Here is an 18,889-nt window from a genome sequence, read left to right on the forward strand (position 1 = left end):
TCTTTTTGATCGTAAGCATCTGAAGAACAAGGCTATGTCTTACAGAATCATTCAGATAGTAGATCTCAGTGTTTGTTGGATAGGAAAGGGATTTGTCAGCAGATTCCTTTTAGCAATACACTAGTAACAGAGACATTTAAACATAGTTTTAACACTAGTTTGTCCTCCTTATGTTCTACTAAGTGCCAGTATTTACTTTTTTCCTCTAATGATAATAGCTGTTAACAGGACTGTTTATTTTACAGCTTGGAACTGCAGTTGGCTTTTTGCTACCACCTGTTTTAGTCCCCAACACACAGAATAATACAGATCTCCTGACTTATAGTATCAGCACCATGTTTTACGGGACATCGGGTGTCTCCACACTTTTATTTATTTTAACAGCAATTGGTAAGTGGATTATTTTCCCTAAAGCTTGGATAAATGCATGATACATATGAGTAACTAATCCTGGAAATTTTTTACCGATAACATCTCAAATGCCATTTGCTTGTTTCATTCTTGCTGGGAACTGTTGCTCAGGTAATGAATGGTACAGCCCTTGGGGTATGTTCTGGCCCACTACATGATTTTAATATCGTAAAGAGATTTAAGACTAATCCGTTTCATTTATCTCCCTACTAACTTTTCTTCCTGATAAGTGTTGGTTTCAAACATACTTCCTGCCTCCTCTTCCCATGTTCATCTACATGGGCATCTTACACCTGCCTAGCCAAGAATAAGTTCTTGTCATGCTTTGAATTGATGCAGTTAGGAGCCCATCTTCCTTTTAGTAATAAATCCTCCCCAGGGTGCCCAGTTTAAGATTAACTGGGTCTGAAAATGTTGACCAGCAATGATCCTAGGCAGCAGCAAGTGTCCAGCAGAATTTCAAACTGTGGCAACTGTCTGCTTGTTAGGCCACTCCAGCAAGGCTCAGCTGCTGCCACCCGTCCCCGAGTCCTCTCGCCTGGGCCTGTCTCTTGAAGCAGTCAGTCAGAATCACCTGCAAGCAGCCATCACCAGTTTGGAAGAAGCTTGGGAAGGTCTGCTTTTTGAAGTTTATTTTTAATGGGAAGCAGTTTTGATTTCAGGGGGAAATGATAGGTAAGATGGATTTAAGTTATGGAACTGCTAATATAACTTAATAATGTCCTTTAGGCACATAGTATCTTAAGTGGATTTGAAGAGGAAAGGAAGTATAAAATTGAAAAGCCATCTTCTAATCATTAAAATTTATAATTAAACTGCATTACAGTTGGAGATTTTAAGTTTATACATCAACTTTTACCATGGCTATCATAGTAATGAAAAATTTATATTTTATGATACTCAGATGTGAAATCCTCAGTTTTGAGAGAAATGTGTGCTAAAGACTCTAGAGCAGTAGTGCCAAACCTGTGGCTGGTACGAGTGCCACAGTGAGCTCTTTGTATCATTGAAAGTTCTAAAGGTTTCCCCATCGCTGCTCTAGCGTGTTTCAGTAGACTGCATTGGTAGGTGAACTGCAGGATGCAGGTATAGGAAGCTCAGCCCACGTACTTAATTTCCCTTACAACAATGAACAAAGTGTTCTCAGGGTAGCAAGTAAAGTATTCTGACATGGACAGTCTGCTTGTGGTTAGTATTTATACTTCAGTTAGTCAGGGAGTGGCATATTGGCAGTGTGCAAACTACTGAAAAGGGACCAAAAGGATTAATTATCCCTATACCATTTTAGCAGTTTAATAGTTTTAAAAGAAATCTGTGAGCCAGGGATGTAGCTCAGTCGCACTGTGCCTGCCTGGCAAGCACGAGGTCCTGAGTTTGATTGCTGGTACCAAAAAAAAAAATCTATATTGTATGTGTGGGAAACTTTCTTAAATCTGCTTTTCTGGTAGCTATATTTGACTTGTTACATGAAATAGGAATTATTGTTTATATACATTTGCATAAATGGACCTTCCATTAGGAATTTTTTTATGGACAAGACCTTGCTGTGTTGCTTCAGACTTGACATCTTTCTGCCTCAGCTTCTTGAGCAACTGGAATTATAGACACAGGCCACTGTGCAGTGCTACCAAGAAGAATTTTTAAAGCATAAACTTCTCTTTCCTTTGCTTATATATTATCCCATAAATTCCAGTTTTTCTTTTTATATCATCTTCAATTGGTTTTCTCTTTGGAAGAAGAAAGAATAATAAACTATATGTAAGTTATGAATGAGTATGAAATTGAATATATACTACATATATATATATATATATATGTAATTGTATTTATTTGTTTAAACTGCCTCAAATATAAGATACTTATTTGCTGAAAGAAGGGGCCAAATAATAATAATAGGTATGGTCATATTTGTTATTGAGGAAAATTCGGATTATTTTTAAGATCCTTACTTATTTAAAATTCCTTAATTACTAAGAGATGACCCTGTGCCCCTCTAAATTCTACCCATAATTACTTTGGAAAGCCAACCAAATTTTTATAAAATAAGTTAGCTGAAGTTTTCAGCAACATGACATGTACTGAGTAGATACCAGCAATGTGTAAACTACTGTCTTGAAGATTCAGGCCATGGACTTTTTCCTCTCCCTTACAGAACATGTTTGTGAATGTAATCCATCTGGTATTTCTAGGAATTAACCCAGGCTTTCCACTGAATTCCCTGTTCTTCTTGGGCAAACTCTGTTGTCCCTCTCACATCTGGTGGTTGATTCGTGCCAAACATGGGTAGAGGCACAGGTGTGCTGCATCTCAAAACCCTTTGTGGGAGGTACGGTTGCTATCACTTCCATTTTACACGTGAGGGAACTGGGTCACAGAACTTAAATTTAATTTGCTAGAAATCACAGTTACTAAACACTCAAAATCAGATTTATGCTTAGGCACTCTCACTCCATATATAAAATGTTACCTAAAAAGTAGATTATTTTAATTTTTCTTTGGCTTTGGTTTTCTGTTCCAGTTCAGATTCCGCTTGTGTAAGTGGTAGTGCTGTTGTATTTAAAATCTGTTCTTGTGCAGCAGAGCAGTAAGCTTATCATTTCACTCAAATGTGTCAATTAAAATCCTTCCCTGATTCAGTAGTGTGTGAATGACAGAACCCAAAGGTAATGGCAGTAGAAATATTTAATATTACTGTATTTAAGCCCAGGTATATATAACTTATGCACAATTTAATTTTGAGTCTTCTATTCAAAATGACTGTAACGGGAATATATTTTATACACTAAAAATTTTAAGCTCCTGAAGCAAAGTCTCTAATTTTTAAAAATAATATTTCTCAGAAAAGGTAATGTATTTTGTGTATCATTGTATAATTACAAAATTCTTTTACATATTTCATGTCATGCAATCCTTATAACATTGTGTTATTATTTCCATCCTATAGATTAGAAAGCTAAAAGCCAAGATACAGGAATTTACTTCCTTAAAATTACACAGTGAGATAGGGCAGAGCCAGTGTTCAAACCTACATTTGGCCTAAAATAAGGTAGTATATGTAAATGTTCGAACCACACAGGGATACAAAATGAAATAAGAAGGTACTGTTACAATATGATTTCAGAAAGTACAAGCAAGTGGTATGCTACATACTCATGCTAGGAGGAAAAGTTCAGATATGGTGCCCAAGAATCACTTGGCTACTTTATATGCCTAACCCAGGGTAGAAAATGACCGCTTCTGTAGTCAGTTATTTTTGTGGCACAAGTATTTTAGGGAAGAAGAGTGGAAGGCTGTCATTACTCAGTTTCAAAGAGAAAGGAGAAACCATATTCATCATAGTAATTCACCATCACAAGGTCATAGATCAGTGGCTTTTTGTTCATCTTTTTTTTTTTTTTTTTAAGATAGATATTTTATTTTATTTTTTTGGTACTGGGGATCGAAGTCAGGTCCTTACGCTTGCGCAGCAGGCGGCGAAACCACTGAGCTAAGTCCCAGGCCCTGTTCATCTTTTTTTTAATGCTGATTTAAATATGACTTTACTAAGTGTAGCAGCTAGATAGAGACTTGTTTTCGCCAAGAGATCATCTGAAACTAAAAGATTATATTTGTATTTAGAAAATAAATCTAGTGGAGTTAAAGACTGGTAAGAATTATTTTTATTTTTCCACGAAATTTTGAGTTCAGATTTGGGCCATTTAGACTGACTTTACCACAGTAAATAAAAACCTAAGAAGGGGACTTGACAGTCACTACCCATGAGTGTCTTGTGAGCAGTTTTCACAGTCTGACACTGTTTACAACTGTGAGTTCTGTATTACCAGTGTTAATAAAGAGATGTCTCCTGTCTAGTTAGGGTACAAGGGGACTCAGGGAAAGGTGGCAGACATCCTAGCAGTGTGAGGATCAGATAGGGTGAGAGGAAGAGGAAGAATTGGAACAGCTTAAAGGTTTCACATCTACCAGTGCTCCAATGTAAGGATATTACATAGTCTATATTTATGAATTATAGCTACTCTTGAATCAGTTGTGAGATGTATAAGAATGTAAAAATAGAAGTAGTATGTTTTAGTTTGATAAATTTAAGTTATATCATAATTAATGTTTGGGTCAGTAAGGAATTTTCTTTTTTAGTACCAAATAGAATTATAGAGATTCATATTATTTTGCGGAAGTAATGAGTCCCTTTTTTTTTTGGTACCCGGGATCGAACTCGGGTCCTTGTGCTTGCGCAGCAGGTGGCAGAACCACTGAGCTAAATCCCCGGCCCAATAAAAGATACTTTTTAGGGCTGGGGATTTAGCTCAGTGGTTCTGCCACCTGCCTCGAAAGCACAAGGTCCCGAGTTCGATCCCGGGTGCCAAAAAAAAAAAAAAGATTTACTTTTTAAGCCTGGTTGGATATATTGATATCATGTGGACAATTTTGTGTTTAATATACAAGGTGTGATCAAAATGGATAATTTAAAAATACTTATTACAATGAACGACACATTGATATTAATCCTCCTCAGTACACTCCCCCTCACTTTGAACACATTTATGACATCATTTTTGCCACTTTCTAAAGCAGTTCTTCAAGTCCTCTTTCCTGAGTGTCTTTACAAGGTGTGATCAACAATAGGGTGAATGTTGCTGCTGAGTTCCATTCAAGAGAAAGGCAGCTCGTAAAAACATTAGTGTGTCCTCATCCACCTCATTCACTGGATCTGGCACTGTGTGACTTTCAGCTCTTCCTCAAAGTCAAAATGGCCGTGAAAGGTAAACATTTGGAATAAGTCAGGACATTGAGGCAACTAGAGCGTTACAACTAAGACGTAAAAGACTGTTCCAGTGATGAGAACAATAGGGTAAGTATGTTTGAAGCAAGGAAGAATATTTTGAGGGGGATTCATGGCAACATGTCTTTTACCATAATAAAGACTTTCAGCACTCACTATTTAATCACCCTTTATCAATTCAATTTTCAAGTTACAGTCTAGAGGTTCTGATTATCAAACCCTGCGTACAGTCTCAGAATCTGTATTATATTTAAATTTCCAAATGATTCCAATTGACAGCGAGTTTCATCAGATCTAGCCCACTTTCAGGCTATAAGATGGACCTCACTTGTTGGAAGAAAGAATTTGTCATGAACAAAAGGAGGAAGAAAAAGAAGGGCAGAAATGTGAGAGAAGATGAAAAGCAGAAGTTATAAATCTTCCCAAGAAAGATTTTTTTCCTTGAATCTGTTTACCTTGTTTTTTTTCTTTTTAAAATTACCCTGTTTCATTAATTCTAAGGGATACATTTTTTCATGAAATCTTTGAAAACAAAACACTTTTAATAGTGACATCTAACATTTATGGTAATGGAGGGCTGGGGGTTTGGCTCAGTGGTTCCACAGCCTGCCTTGCAAGTGCAGGGTCCTCAGTTCGATCCACAGTACCAAAAAACAAAAAACAGGGCCAGGGATTTAGCTCAGTGGTTCCAGTGCCAGCCTCACAAGCGAAAGGTCCCGAGTTCGATCCCTGGTACCAAAACAAACAAAAACATTTATGGTAATGGAGACTTTGTTATGTGGAAACCTGTTGATATCTGGCAAGATCAGTGAGCGCAGGTATCTTACATTCCATGGTACAGTATCTTCTTCCTATTGTACTTAAAAATCTGGAGTGAATAATTTAGAATTTTCGGCAACTACAAAGATAAGATTTTAATTCCTGACGTACCTTCTCTCAGCTTTTCAACTCTTCAGCTTTTCTGTCACTTATTCATGACTTCTGGTCAGCTAACTGTTGGACAGCTTTCCACTACTATAAAAGAATACCTGAGAGAACTAGCTTATAAAGAAAAATGGTTTATTTTGACTCATAATTTTGGAAGTTCTAGTCCATGGTTGGCCCAACTCATTGCTTTAGGCTTCTTACGGATGTGCTGGGCGGCAATGGTGGGGAGTCTGTGGTGGAGGAAGCTGCTCAGCTTATGAGTCTGGAAGCAAAAGAGACGAAGAGGAAGGGGCTGGGTCCTGCAGCTCCCTCCAAGGGGACACCCCGTAACATAACCTGAGGCCCATGCTGGAAGGTACCCACTCTGGGGAGTCTTCTGCCTCCTTGGGACTGAGCCTTTAACACTTGGGCCTTTGGGACACAATTTCCACACCATAGCACTAACCCTACCAAAGTCTCCCTCTTACCTCGTGTTGTAGGAAGTTGCCAGACCCTTCCTGGCACACCGAAAGAGAATCTCTAAGGCCGGGAATGTGGCTCAGTGATGGAGCCCTTGCCTCACATGGGCAAAGCCCTGGGTTCAATCCCCAGTTCTCTAACATAAATTAGTAAGTATGATTTTTTTTTTTTAAGTAGGGGAGGTTCTTGATATCTGGCCGAGAATGGTGTGAAATCTAACTAGAAACACTGCTGATGTTTACAGCATCAGACACCCTACACTTTCCTGTCTCTTAGCTTTACCCTTATATTTTCCTGTGCAGCTCCAGTGAGTCAGGGAGAAAGGCCTAGCCTCGCCCCAGAATCCACTGCACCTTTCAGCCCAAGGTGTCACTGGATTGGGGATTAACTCTATACAAGTTTCAGGAGAAGATAGCTACTAATTCAGGAGAGACCTCTAAAAGTTCAGCAGTATATTGGCTTACTCTAATGTCTACTTCTAATTATAAATTGAACTGAATTTAAAAGAATCTTTGATGTAGTAAAAATTGATCTTGATTACCTAAAAGTGGAATAATCAGTGGTCAAGCTGGTAGCACTTTACTGATGGTTTTGCAGCTCAGCTATGGGAACTGGCCAAATCTCTTAAGTTTTAGAGGGCCGAGATGATAATGCCAAACTGGTTTTTACGTAGAAATGAGTGAAAATGAGAAGCCTCACTGTGAAAGCCTTCTATACCTCTTTAAACTTAAGCTGAATTGTCAGTTCACTAAGAAAGATACATACAGTTATATATATGGCAATATATTACCTATATATTGATCCATATTATTCTCTCCATGTACATTCCTAGCATTCAAGGAAAAACCCCCATACCCACCGAGTCAGGCTCAAGCAGCTCTTCAGGACAGTCCCCCAGAGGAGTACTCCTATAAGAAATCGATAAGAAACCTGTTTAAAAACATTCCTTTTGTCCTTCTGCTGATCTCTTATGGTAAGTGGTTTTCTTGCATTTTCTTTGAAGTCACTGAGCAACATGAATTGTTTTCATTTAACATGGTGGTTTGAATCTTAATGAGATTGGTTTGCGAACTCCACAACGTAATCATGAACTTATATTTTGAACTAAATGCAAAAATGCTAAGGTGGATTTTTTTCACATGTTTTAAAATACAAGAAAAAATAGATCTCAAATAGAGAAATACTGTCTTTTGTGATTTCTCAAAGAGTACCTTAGCCCATTTATGACTGGATTTATGACTGCTATAAACATGTGGGAAATTTCAACAATTCCTTTCTTTCACCAAGTGTAGCTAGTGTCTTTTTTGACTCCCATGTGAAAACTAGACATGAAGGAAGTCACTGTAACCAGTCCTAATTTTAAAAACAATTCTCATCTTTCTAGATCTTTTGGGATAGCTAACATGTATTTATCCTCACCTTTAACTCTGTAACCCTGACTACAGGTACAAACACATTGGTTCTTTTCAGAGTTTTTGGACAGTTTGGGTTTTGTCGCTTGCGTTGACGCTGCACGTGTTGACCACCAGGACCCCATTTCTGTCCTGCTTCACTTCAGAAGTCACTCGCTGCTGTTTTCAGGCATGCATCCTAGTACATAACGTTTTAGAATTGTAACAAATCATGTCCTTACTTGAACTCTTAATTCTTTTCCCAGGATTAGTTCCTCTTTTTCTAATGGGCGTTGCCAGCCACAAAAGTAGAACCTTGAATCTCTGCAGCTCCTCTGGACTCATCAAGTGTGTCCGAAGTCACCCAGGTCACCAGCTTTCTGTCACTCTTCTTTTGTCTATTTCCCCCATTTTTTTCCTGGAATATTTTAAAGCCAGTCTCCTATGTTATATCCTCTCATCCTTGAATATTTTTCTTAATTTTGCTGGTGATTTCCCTGTCTAGGTTAAACCTAAAATTCAAATCTAGGAAGCAGGGAAATGCCCTGGCTCACTATTGTGTGTGACACCAAATTGATTTCCTAAGGCTGTCATTGAAGATGACTTTCTTGTATCGCTCTTTTATCCCTCACTATTTTCTACCACAAAACTCTCCACCAGGCTTGGAACCAGCCACTGTCCCAGACATACTCAGCACGCAGACACGGCTCTGCGTGCAAACACCTTCCTTCTGATCTCCGCAGTTCTGTGCCACTATTTCTTTCACCCTCTCAGCATGTTTACACAGGCAAAGAGTTCCAACAATGGCTCCGTTACAGTTGGATGGGAAGTTTCTTGGGCTCAGAGCTCAGGAGCATAATGTTTGAGTGAAGGTAGCGCCACACCTTTTGGGCAAACACTTGTCCCTCTGTGTGCTTTGTATTCGGTATGTGAGGTTGCAGCAGTCTTGCACGTGGAACAGTCTGGATGGGGACCTGGACTCCTGGAGCAGCTTTTCAGAATTGCATACATAGTGTCCAAAACTCAGGAACCAAAGGAACCAAGACAAGTTTATTTGTTTGTTTGTTTCTTTGTTGAGGCCAGGCTATTTAGAGAAAAAATTTCTCACTATGCCAGCTGTTGTCTTTTGCTATCTAAAATGCAGATAATACCATCCTCTAATTCAGACCACAAAGCCTGCCTTGCTACAAATCCAGACTCTTGCTGTCCTTCCTGGGTCTGGACCAGATTCCAGGTACCACAGGGTGTGGCACAGCGGCATGCACTCTGCCCTGGCCCAGCCTCACTTGCACCCTCAGCCTTCCCTGTGAGCCCGTGTCGTCTAGGTGCTTTGTGCACTACGGGCGCTGAGTGACTAACAAAGGCCAGTGCCATTCAGACCAGCTGCAGATCTCCTGCAGCCTTGCTTAAGCAGGGATCGTAATAGAACCTAATTCCAAAATTCCTTGACAGAAGTAAGGGCCCAGAGCAACAAAGAAAATTTTGATGAAGAACCAGGTGGGGGCTCCTTTTCAGCTCTCAAGATTTATAAAGCTAGGATACGAGATGCCAAGAGTAGCAAGGGCTAGGGTAGACTGCTGGAACGCCAGAGAGCACGGGGCCTGCCTGTGTGACCATCACTTGTCATAGCCTAAGTTACACTAGAGCAGTGAGGCCACCAGAGCCAGGTTAGCGGCCTGACAGCACCAGTGTGCTTCTTAGGTATCAGTTGGCAGCACGGTTCTGCTCACGACTCTGACATCTCTACCCCATTCCAGAGTTACCGAGGCAGGAAATAGAGAGTGTGACCTTGGTCACATTTAAAGTCACACAGCCGTGCCTGGAAAAAGAAAAACTAGAATGTTTACAAACCAATCCAGTGACTGGCCCAATATAAACATATGAAAACTTGAGGTTTGGCAGAAGAGAACTTACTTAGTAAATTGTCTGGGGTAATTGACCATATGGGGAAAGTAAGGTGGAATTGGAGGTCTCCATATCATATCATGTGTCAAAATGGGTTGCAGATCAAAGAGTAAAACTCAGAACTGTAAAGTTTTAGGAACAAATACAGCAGACTGTAATATTCTTAAGGATTTCTTAATGCAATTAACATAAATCCTAAAGAAATATATTGATAAATATGACTACATCAAAATAACAGTCTTTTCTAAAAAGACACCATTAAAAAAATGAAAAGACAAAACAGTTGATTATGAGAAATTGTCTGCAGTGTTTATAACCAATAAAGGATTAGTATCCATAACATAAAAATAACTCTTGGAGGGCCGGGGATTTAGTTCAGTGGTTCTGCTGCTTGCCTCGCAAGCACAAGGTCCTGAGTTCAATCTCCGGTACCAAAAAAACCCTGGCAGATCAATAAAAACACAATTCCAAGAAAACCAGAAAGCAGTCGTGTGTACATGCATGTATTGTTCATACATGATGCTACACCATGCTAGTAATACAGGACATATACATCAAAACCAGAGTAAGATAGACTAGTATGCATGTTCAGATTGCCAGAAAACAAAACAAATCCTAAAAATCTGATGAAGACAAATTTGGCTAAGGTATGACGGTATGGAAACTCTGCTAGTGGTATAAATGGGTAATTACCTTAAAAGTGATTGGATTACATCAAAAAAGTAGAAGTTCTCCTAGATACATTCTTGGAGGAACGCTTGCATGTAAGAACAAAAACATACTCATTACAGTCTTGTTTTAAATAATGGAAAACTGGGAAAAAACTCTTAGATGTCTGTTAATAGGACTATAGATGTCTAAATCTAAGTATATTCCCACAGTGGAATGAACAGAGAAAACTAATGAATGAGGGTGAAAAGTGTCAACACGGATAGAGCTCAAAGCCATAATAGTGAGTCACAGCATAAGAGCAAGTTACAAATGGATTTAAATAATCGTATTTATATAAAGTTAGTAATTGTTTGAAATGTACATGTACAGTAATATATAAAATTATGCACACCAGTATCAAGCTTGGGGTTAGCCTTGGGAAAGAAGAGAAGAATAGGATTGGGAAAGGTCTACAAAACATGAATCTGAAGAAAGTTGACAGAGCACTAATATTTGATGGAGCTGGGTGGTGAGTAAGGTTGTTTGTTATAGTGTTCTCTGTAGTGTTTGTGTGTCTGGAACCTGAGAGACAGATTGATTGATTGAGATTGAGATTGAGATTGGACTAAATCTCAACTAGGTCAGGAAGCTTACCAAAATTCATTCAGTACATTCAAGGATACATTAGGGTTTAAACCTGTGCAGGTGATTCCTGCTCTTGTTAATTTTGTCTTTGTGAATATTCTTCAGTTAATGTTGCCTTGTGTAACAAATTACCCTGTAAATCTGATCCAAGGTAATCTCTCTGAAATAGGGATTCTGTTGTGCTTTTAACATTGTTGGCTGTAGGTACTGTGGGTGCTCAGTACATAACCTGTGGCTGGAGGGGTCACTGTGTACAGTGGCGTGTGTGGGGATGTGGTTTATGGTCGGTATATCTGAATCTAAATAACAACAGTCTTATGACAGGAGTCTGCTAATGTAGCATATTAATCCATTTTCTTTTTTTGGTACCGGGGATCGAACTCGGGACCTTGCACTTGCGAGGCAGGTGGTGGAACCACTGAGCTAAATCCCTGGCCCAATCCATTTTCTATTGCTATCACAAAACATCTGAGGTTGAGAATTTCGTAAAGAAAAGAGGTCTGTTTAGCCTCTTCAGCTTTGGAGGCTGAAAGTCCAAGATCTGGTGACCCCGTCTGCTCAGTGGGTGCTGAGGGCCTGGCTACACCAGTGTGGGAGAGGAGCAAATGGGCAGTGGCACGAGCTAAGGGGCCAGCACAGAGGAGCAGCTGCTGTGGGACACCTCTGGGAGCCCAGTGTTAACCCCTCCTGGGGACCTTGCTCTAGGCCCCGCCTCTGAAGGGTCCCTCCCCTCACCCCCACCATACTGGGGACAAGCTGACACACGATCCTTGGGGGAACACAGCCAAACCATAGCACTGATCCCTCGTCAATTTAGTGTTAAATTGATCAGTACACATCCCGGAAGGGAATGGCAGTCGTCACTAAATTTTCAGCTGCCTAAAAACTGCATTGTATTTTCACAGCTGTCACACAGTGCTCGGAGCCACTTGATGAACTGATAAATGATACATACATAATTTCTTCTTTATTATTTCAGGTATCATGACTGGAGCATTTTATGCAGTCTCAACATTATTAAACCAAATGATACTGACATATTATAAGGTAAGCTTCTCTTTTTATCATATTGTACACCCCGCTTAGGATTATTCCATATAATTCCTGTTAGCATAATCATAAGATTTAGGGTTATAATCTTGTTGTGTAAAAGATTTACCTTTGTTTTTAATGAGAACACATTTGTGAAGCAAAATTTTACCAAATTGAAAGAGCTTGGGGATCAGGCAACGTCCCTCCTGAGGGGAAAGGTGCTCCGAAAACAGGAGTGGATGGGCTTTATAGGCGGAGAAGGGCAGAAGCAGCAGAAACGAGGACCTGGAGTGGACTGGTGATCACATTGCAGCTTCCTCACCAGGCTGAGCAGAGGGCTGGGCTCCCTCTCTTGGGCTGCAGTGACTCTTGGGCCATTTTCATGTTCGTGGTGGCCTTGTGGCACCTGGCACAGGTGATTCCATTCTGGATTTGTCTGGTCTCTTGGCCCCAGGGCAGGAGCTAAATCCAAAGCAGTGATTGCCTGTAATTTTTATTAAACACATTTAGTTAAATTCCTAAAACATTAAAAGCAGACTTTTTTTCCTTTGGTGGTATGGAGGATTGAATGCAGGGCCTTTGTACTACGCTACATCCCCAATGCTTTTTATTTTTTGAAACAGGAACTTACTGAGTTGCTCAGGTGGATCTTGGATTTTCAAGCCTCCTTCCTCAGCACTGGGGTTACAGGCATATGCTGCCACATCCAGCTGAAAGCAGAATTATCACTCTGGCAATGCCGTTTTGTTTTGTTTTGGATTAAGTTATTGATATATGGAAAACGGCAAAACATTTCAAAGGAATCAACATAAGAAGCAAATACCAAGTTCTGAGTGGCCTTTCTGCTCCTAAAATAAGGGAGCTGTACTATATAAACCCTTTTCAGACATCTGTAAATTACGTACAAATCCTAACAAAAATTGTGCTTTTAATCACAGAGGACCAAAGAAATTTTTTTTATTTCTCCCATTATTTTTATTTTTTCTGGCTTTATTTGTTTTTTACTTGCCACTGCTCACCAACTCTAATCCATGCACTGAATCTTCCCAATGTGTGCCTCAGTTTACCTGATGATTCCCATGACTGCGGACAGGGTGGGGTGTGCAGGGTCCGTGTCTGATCAGCTTCTCATGCTCATGGTTTTCAGGATCAGGAGGTGAATGCGGGAAGGATTGGGCTCACTCTGGTGGTGGCCGGAATGCTGGGCTCCATTCTGTGTGGCTTATGGCTGGACTACACCAAAACGTACAAGTGAGTGATGGGAATATGGGGAGTTTGGATTGTAGAACTTCCTTTTTTATTTTCAGAGATCTAAGTGTTACCAAACACGTCCTGGCTCCTTTCATTTCGTAAATGTTTCAATAACCTACATATTGTTTTATTTTATTGGTCATACTTATTTCAACCTTGAGAATTTGGATATACCATATGAACCTTCTTCCCCTCTGACAATACCCATACATACTTTAGAAGGGAGCATATCTGTATTTTAAAAAGAAAAGCTCCTTCTGAGGAACCTTTGACTTTTGACAGACTTGATCTTGTTCTTTTCTTTTTCTGTGGGCTTAAAATACAAAATACTGTTCTTATAAAAAAAAAAAACATTGAGGATAAGACTTTTGTTTTGGTAAAAAAACTTTTGACCAAAATGTCCCTAAAACTACAGTACCATTTAACTATAATACAATGCATAGTATGAAGATGCTATTTTAATTGTGCCTGTATATGGAAACAGTGTTTTTAATATAAAAGAAAGAGGAAGTGATACGACTAGGAAACCAGAGCAGGGTTTCAGTGGCAGCATTCTTCTGCTTTGGCCTTAAAAGATTAGCCAGTTTCTCTTTTATCATATTTTTTTGTGGTGCTAGGGATCCAAGCCAGGACCTTGCGAGTGCTGGGCAAGTGGTTTCCCACTGAACTACACTCCTAGCCCCAGGGCACATCTAAAGGGCTAAAGCTTCTCCTGTCTCTGCTTGGGAGAATTAGTGAATGGAACTGTTCGTGAATAAAAGAATGGAGTGAAATATGGAACTCTGTCATGTACATTTTTCTTTTTTTTTTTTTTAAGAGTAGGAAAAATTTATTGAGAGAAAGAAAAGTCATGTACACTTTTCAAGGTCCAGCTACATTTAACTACTGTATTATTCTAAATCCTTCCGGAAGTACCCCGACCTTGAAATTCTCCAGGATAATTCTCCCATAATTTAACACAACACTGTCTGTGGTTTTATTATAAAATTACAGTTCAGGGCCAGGGATTTAGCTCAGTGGTGCCGCTGCCTGCCTCGAAAGTACAAGGTCCTGAGTTCCATCCCCCCCCCCAAAAAAATTACAGCTCAGAGTGAAATCTGCTCAGTTTGTAGGTGAAAGGAGCATGTGTACAGGATTCAGTTCCCTAGTAGTCTCGGTCCATGATGGATTAGGAGACTTGGCAGGGGCAACAATACGTTCTTGGGGGAGCTTGGGTTCCCAAGGTAGCTGCCTCTTTCTCATCCGTCCCGTTGTGCACATCTCTCCTGCTGGGGGGTTATGGCCAGCGGTAGGCAAGTTCGGTCCCTAAGGGACTTGTGCTCTAAATGGGGCCAATAAGGCACTCACATAGGCAAAGTTAAATGGTAAAGTAACAGACTAACATTGACTCATAAGTGCCAGGTATGTAGGTGTAGGTGATAAGGGAGATGGGAAGAGAATCTTGTATGCTGTAGGGGCTAGGGAAGGCGTTTGGAAGAGGGGAAATTTGATTTGAATCTTGAAATAGGATTCATGTGGAATGGGATTCTTAACTACTCATGAGTAGCCTTTTCTGCTTGAGCATTGGATATGGCGTGAGTTTTGTTGACTGCCGCTATTGAATCTTAAATTTAATCTTTAAAGTCTGTGTTTTGGTGAATACATTTTCTGTAAACAAGAAGGGGTGAATTTTCAAATGTAGATTTATTGCTGTATGGATAGAGCAGTGGTTAGTCACATGATTTTTATATGCCTAGAAAAATTCTTAACAATTTTGTTGTTTGGTTTTAGACAGACTACTCTGATAGTTTACATTTTGTCTTTTATTGGAATGATTATATTTACTTTCACATTGGACCTTGACTACATTATCATCGTGTTTGTTACTGGAGGGATACTTGGGTAAGTATGAGATATATTTAGGAAAAATGATACCATGCTGTTATAATTCTGAAGTATTATTACTTTAATTTACTAATCTTTTAAGTTCATCCAAAAGTCCTTTAGTAGTTTAACCCTATAAGACCCATTGTGTGCATGTAAGTGTATAATTCTTCAAAACTGTAAAAAATAGTTTAGCCTTGTGTGCTTGTGCACACCTGTAACCCTAGCCTTCCAGGAGGCTGAGGCAGGAAGATTGCAAATTCAAGCCCTGCATGGGAAACAGTGATTTAACAAGACCTTGTCTCAAAAATTTTTTAAAAAAATTTTTAAGGGGACCTGGTGGGTATAATCCCTAGTAAGAAAGAAAAGCAAAAGTAAGGAGGAAAGAAAGTCTGTTGATGAAAATGTATAAGCCTTACTGAGTCCACGTAACATTATTGGTAATAAAAACAGCTGACTTAGAAAAGTAGAAGGAAAAAATGAGGGGGGAAAAATCTTTGGGATTTTCAGTTCTTGTGACTTTGGGCTGCTTGGTTAGTAATAATAGTTCCTCACTTTCATATCACAACCCCAAAATATACTCACTGAATGAAGCATTGGAATAGGCCTGAGATATAGAATGGTTGAGTCAGTGTGTGATGTTGTCCTTCTGATAGTTCTTTCTATAATGCCGGCTTGGTTTTCCTAGTTTCTTCATGACCGGTTACCTCCCGCTGGGGTTTGAATTCGCTGTGGAAATCACTTACCCTGAGTCCGAGGGCACTTCGTCTGGTCTTCTTAATGCTGCTGCCCAGGTAAACCTCTGGCTCCTCTTAGTCTTGATGGCTGTTGTACCAAACAGTCTAGTGAATAATGAGTTTGATCATAATTTTTGTTTTAACAATCTCACTTTTCAGTGAGTGTTTCTAGATGCCAAAATATGTGAAGAATATTAGTTTTAAAAGGTCCTGGGGGGAAAATGTACATGTGTTTTAAAGAAGCAAAATTAATAAAAATTGTTTCACTTATTTCAGGTTTTTGGAATTTTGTTCACATTGGCTCAAGGAAAGCTCATAACAGATTATGGCCCCAGGGCAGGGAACATTTTCCTCTGCTTGTGGATGTTTGTGGGCATCATTTTAACAGGTGAGTTAGGGGATTTGCCTGGCAGAAGTATATGCACTGTGTTGTCTTTATATGTAATTTTTGTGTGTATTGCTTCCTAATGGCTTGGCAGAACATAGGAGTTAAAAATGAGATAAAAAGCAGGATATTGTTTATTTTCTTCTAAGGATATAAATCTGTTAATTTATGTTGGAGGTTTCATGATCAAAACAGTGATAGGAAACAAAACGGTTGTAACAGTAATAAAGACCTGAAGTTGGGCAGACCCTGCTGCAAACTCTGATTCTGTTTCTCACTAGCTGTGTGACTTAGGTGACTTACTTAACCTCTCTGAGACTTAGAAGGAAATTTCAGCTTGCTCCGTCTTTTCCACTGTACATTCACAGTACACATCACTATTGTGACCCCCAAAAGAGTGGGGGTTTCTCCCCCATTGAGCAGGCCCTTCCAGTAGACCCCTGCTGGGCGTCCTTTCACATGAGTTGGGCAGTTGGCGCCCGGTAGTGTTTCCAAGCCCAGGCTGCCCTCTGCTGTTATTTTGCTTTGACAATTTCTTTCTGCATCCCTTTACCAACACGAGAGATGGAATCCATGGATATTCAAAGAGGAATTTTTACAAATCTGGTAATAACTTAATTTGAGGACAGAATCTATAAGAAGGGTATGAATGAAAACTTTGTTTTACATTTGCTTACCTGGTCATTCTTTGTAAAGCTGCAACGATAAGCTTCCCTGTGATAAGCATTTATTTTGGATACACATAGCCACCCAAGGTTACTATTCATTCATCATACTCAGACAAAGTCATTGTGTCCTGTTCCCAAAGAAAAATGTCCTGTCAAAAGGAAGTTTTTACCCTACTATCTTTAGTTAACAAAACAAAACCCAGAAAAGTGTGGAATATCTAATACTGTCTGCTATGTTGTAAATATTTGTTGGTTCTTGATTTCCAGACAAGAGCCATGTACCTATCAACTAGAGTATTATTGTTGCACTAAAAGTAAAGGGAACGGTTTCATACTTCTTTTCCAGATTTGGGGGAGAGGTACAGTACAGGGATTGAACCCAGGGCCTTCACACTGAGCTGTATGCCCAGGTCTTTGTATTTATTATTGTTAGTAGTATTTTGAGACAGGATCTTGCTAAGTTGATAAGTTTGCAGAGCAGAGCTCGAATTTGCAGTCCTCCTGCCTCCCAGAGAGCTGCGATCACATGGGTGGGCCACCGTGCCTGTTTGTGTGATATTTCTTTTTTTTTTTTTTTTTTTTGGTACTGGGGATCAAACTTGGGACCTTGCGCTTGCAAGGCAGGTGGTGGAACCACTGAGCTAAATCCCCGGCCCATGTGTGATTTTTATATAAAATTCATGAACATTAATTCAAACAAATCAAATCTGCAGAATTAATTTTAAAAGTGAAAAAAAGTATTTAACACTAGTTTTACATTGAGACCTTCACCATCTAAAAATGCTAATTTATCTGATTTGCTGAGTATTTTGTTGGAGAGAGATGGAGGGTTTTTCTAAAATATTGATATCAGTAATGGAGGATTCTGAGGGGCAGTGTGGATTTCAAAGAAAACACTGGACTTGCGGTTTCAGTCCGGCAAATAAGAAGCTTGAAAACTGCCACTCTACACTAACAACAAATTGGAAGCTGAACAAACTGAAAAATCAACAACTCTTCTTAGGTCCAAAAGAGAAGTGAGATCATAGTGCAGAACACGGCCTCCAAAACTGGAGAGAACAACAGAAGCAGAAAATCAGAGCCGAAACTAGTGGGAAGGAGTGCAGCTGCTGTAGGAAACCAGAATGGGTTGAAGAGTTGCTGGAGGCTCTGTGCAGAAAACCCTGAGAAAGCTCCAGAGGGAGCCTGCACAGGGACTCTCACTTCGGGAATTTTACCTCCTGTTTGTAGGGGAAAGGAGCCTTTCTGGGATAGGCCAGAGTAGTCTGGTCTTCTTAGTAGATGTGCCCCAGGGGGGGACTATTTAACCAGCATCTAACCTACCAGGATTTATCTGAGCCTTGCTGACCTGGGGGAAAGGAAAGGCCCAGGTCCAGTGCACTCCAGACTTCCATGTGGGAGAAGGAAATGTGCACCTTCGGGCCCCTCTAGCCATCCTGTCCCACTGGGCTACGTGGCTGCGAACCTCATGTGAGGCTCACAGTTCAGAGGCACAGTCCCAGCCCTGCGTAGAGGATGATAGAAGGCTTCCACTCCCCCACACTTCACCACCACATTGCCTCATTACAGCCATCTTTTTTACCCCAGTGTATCATGATACCCCAGTGTACCACAAAAAAAAAAAAAAAATTAAAAGACATACTACAAGGCAAAAAGCACAATTTAAAGAAAGAGCAAATAGGGCCAGGGATTTAGCTCAGTGGTTCCGCCACCTGCTTCGCAAGCGTAAGGACCCGAGTTCAGTCCCCAATACCAAAAAAAAAAAAAAAAAGAGCAAGTAGCAT

The 18,889-nt window shown here is 39.9% G+C and overlaps 1 protein-coding gene and 1 long non-coding RNA gene across 5 annotated transcripts in view; one reads left to right on the top strand and one right to left on the bottom strand.

Annotated features, from left to right (window-relative positions):
• Flvcr1 (FLVCR choline and heme transporter 1) overlaps positions 1 to 18,889 on the top strand; it is a 32,581-nt gene that overhangs the window by 5,503 nt on the left and 8,189 nt on the right. For 2 of the 3 annotated variants that reach the window (XM_004853547.4, XM_087181865.1), the window contains 8 exons: positions 246 to 390; positions 900 to 1,025; positions 7,410 to 7,550; positions 12,149 to 12,216; positions 13,349 to 13,452; positions 15,223 to 15,333; positions 16,004 to 16,109; positions 16,329 to 16,440. In XM_004853547.4, coding sequence (XP_004853604.3) covers positions 246 to 390; positions 900 to 1,025; positions 7,410 to 7,550; positions 12,149 to 12,216; positions 13,349 to 13,452; positions 15,223 to 15,333; positions 16,004 to 16,109; positions 16,329 to 16,440 — 913 coding nt within the window. The remainder of the gene's footprint in view (positions 1 to 245; positions 391 to 899; positions 1,026 to 7,409; positions 7,551 to 12,148; positions 12,217 to 13,348; positions 13,453 to 15,222; positions 15,334 to 16,003; positions 16,110 to 16,328; positions 16,441 to 18,889) is intronic. The other variant, XM_087181864.1, reaches the window with a different exon arrangement.
• LOC147826253 (uncharacterized) lies at positions 7,316 to 17,653 on the bottom strand. 2 transcript variants are annotated; one of them, XR_015439397.1, is made up of 4 exons: positions 17,115 to 17,653; positions 16,062 to 16,140; positions 12,833 to 12,911; positions 12,258 to 12,685 (listed from the first exon to the last, which is right to left on the bottom strand). It is a non-coding gene; the product is annotated as an uncharacterized LOC147826253 (long non-coding RNA). The 2 variants fall into 2 exon arrangements; XR_015439396.1 differs by lacking the exons at positions 12,258 to 12,685; positions 12,833 to 12,911 and adding an exon at positions 7,316 to 7,485.

Source organism: Heterocephalus glaber, unplaced genomic scaffold (genome assembly GCF_053883595.1).
Source record: "Heterocephalus glaber isolate CG9 unplaced genomic scaffold, H.glaber_assembly_v1.0 deba00001472, whole genome shotgun sequence".
NCBI classification, from domain to species: Eukaryota; Metazoa; Chordata; class Mammalia; order Rodentia; family Bathyergidae; genus Heterocephalus; species Heterocephalus glaber.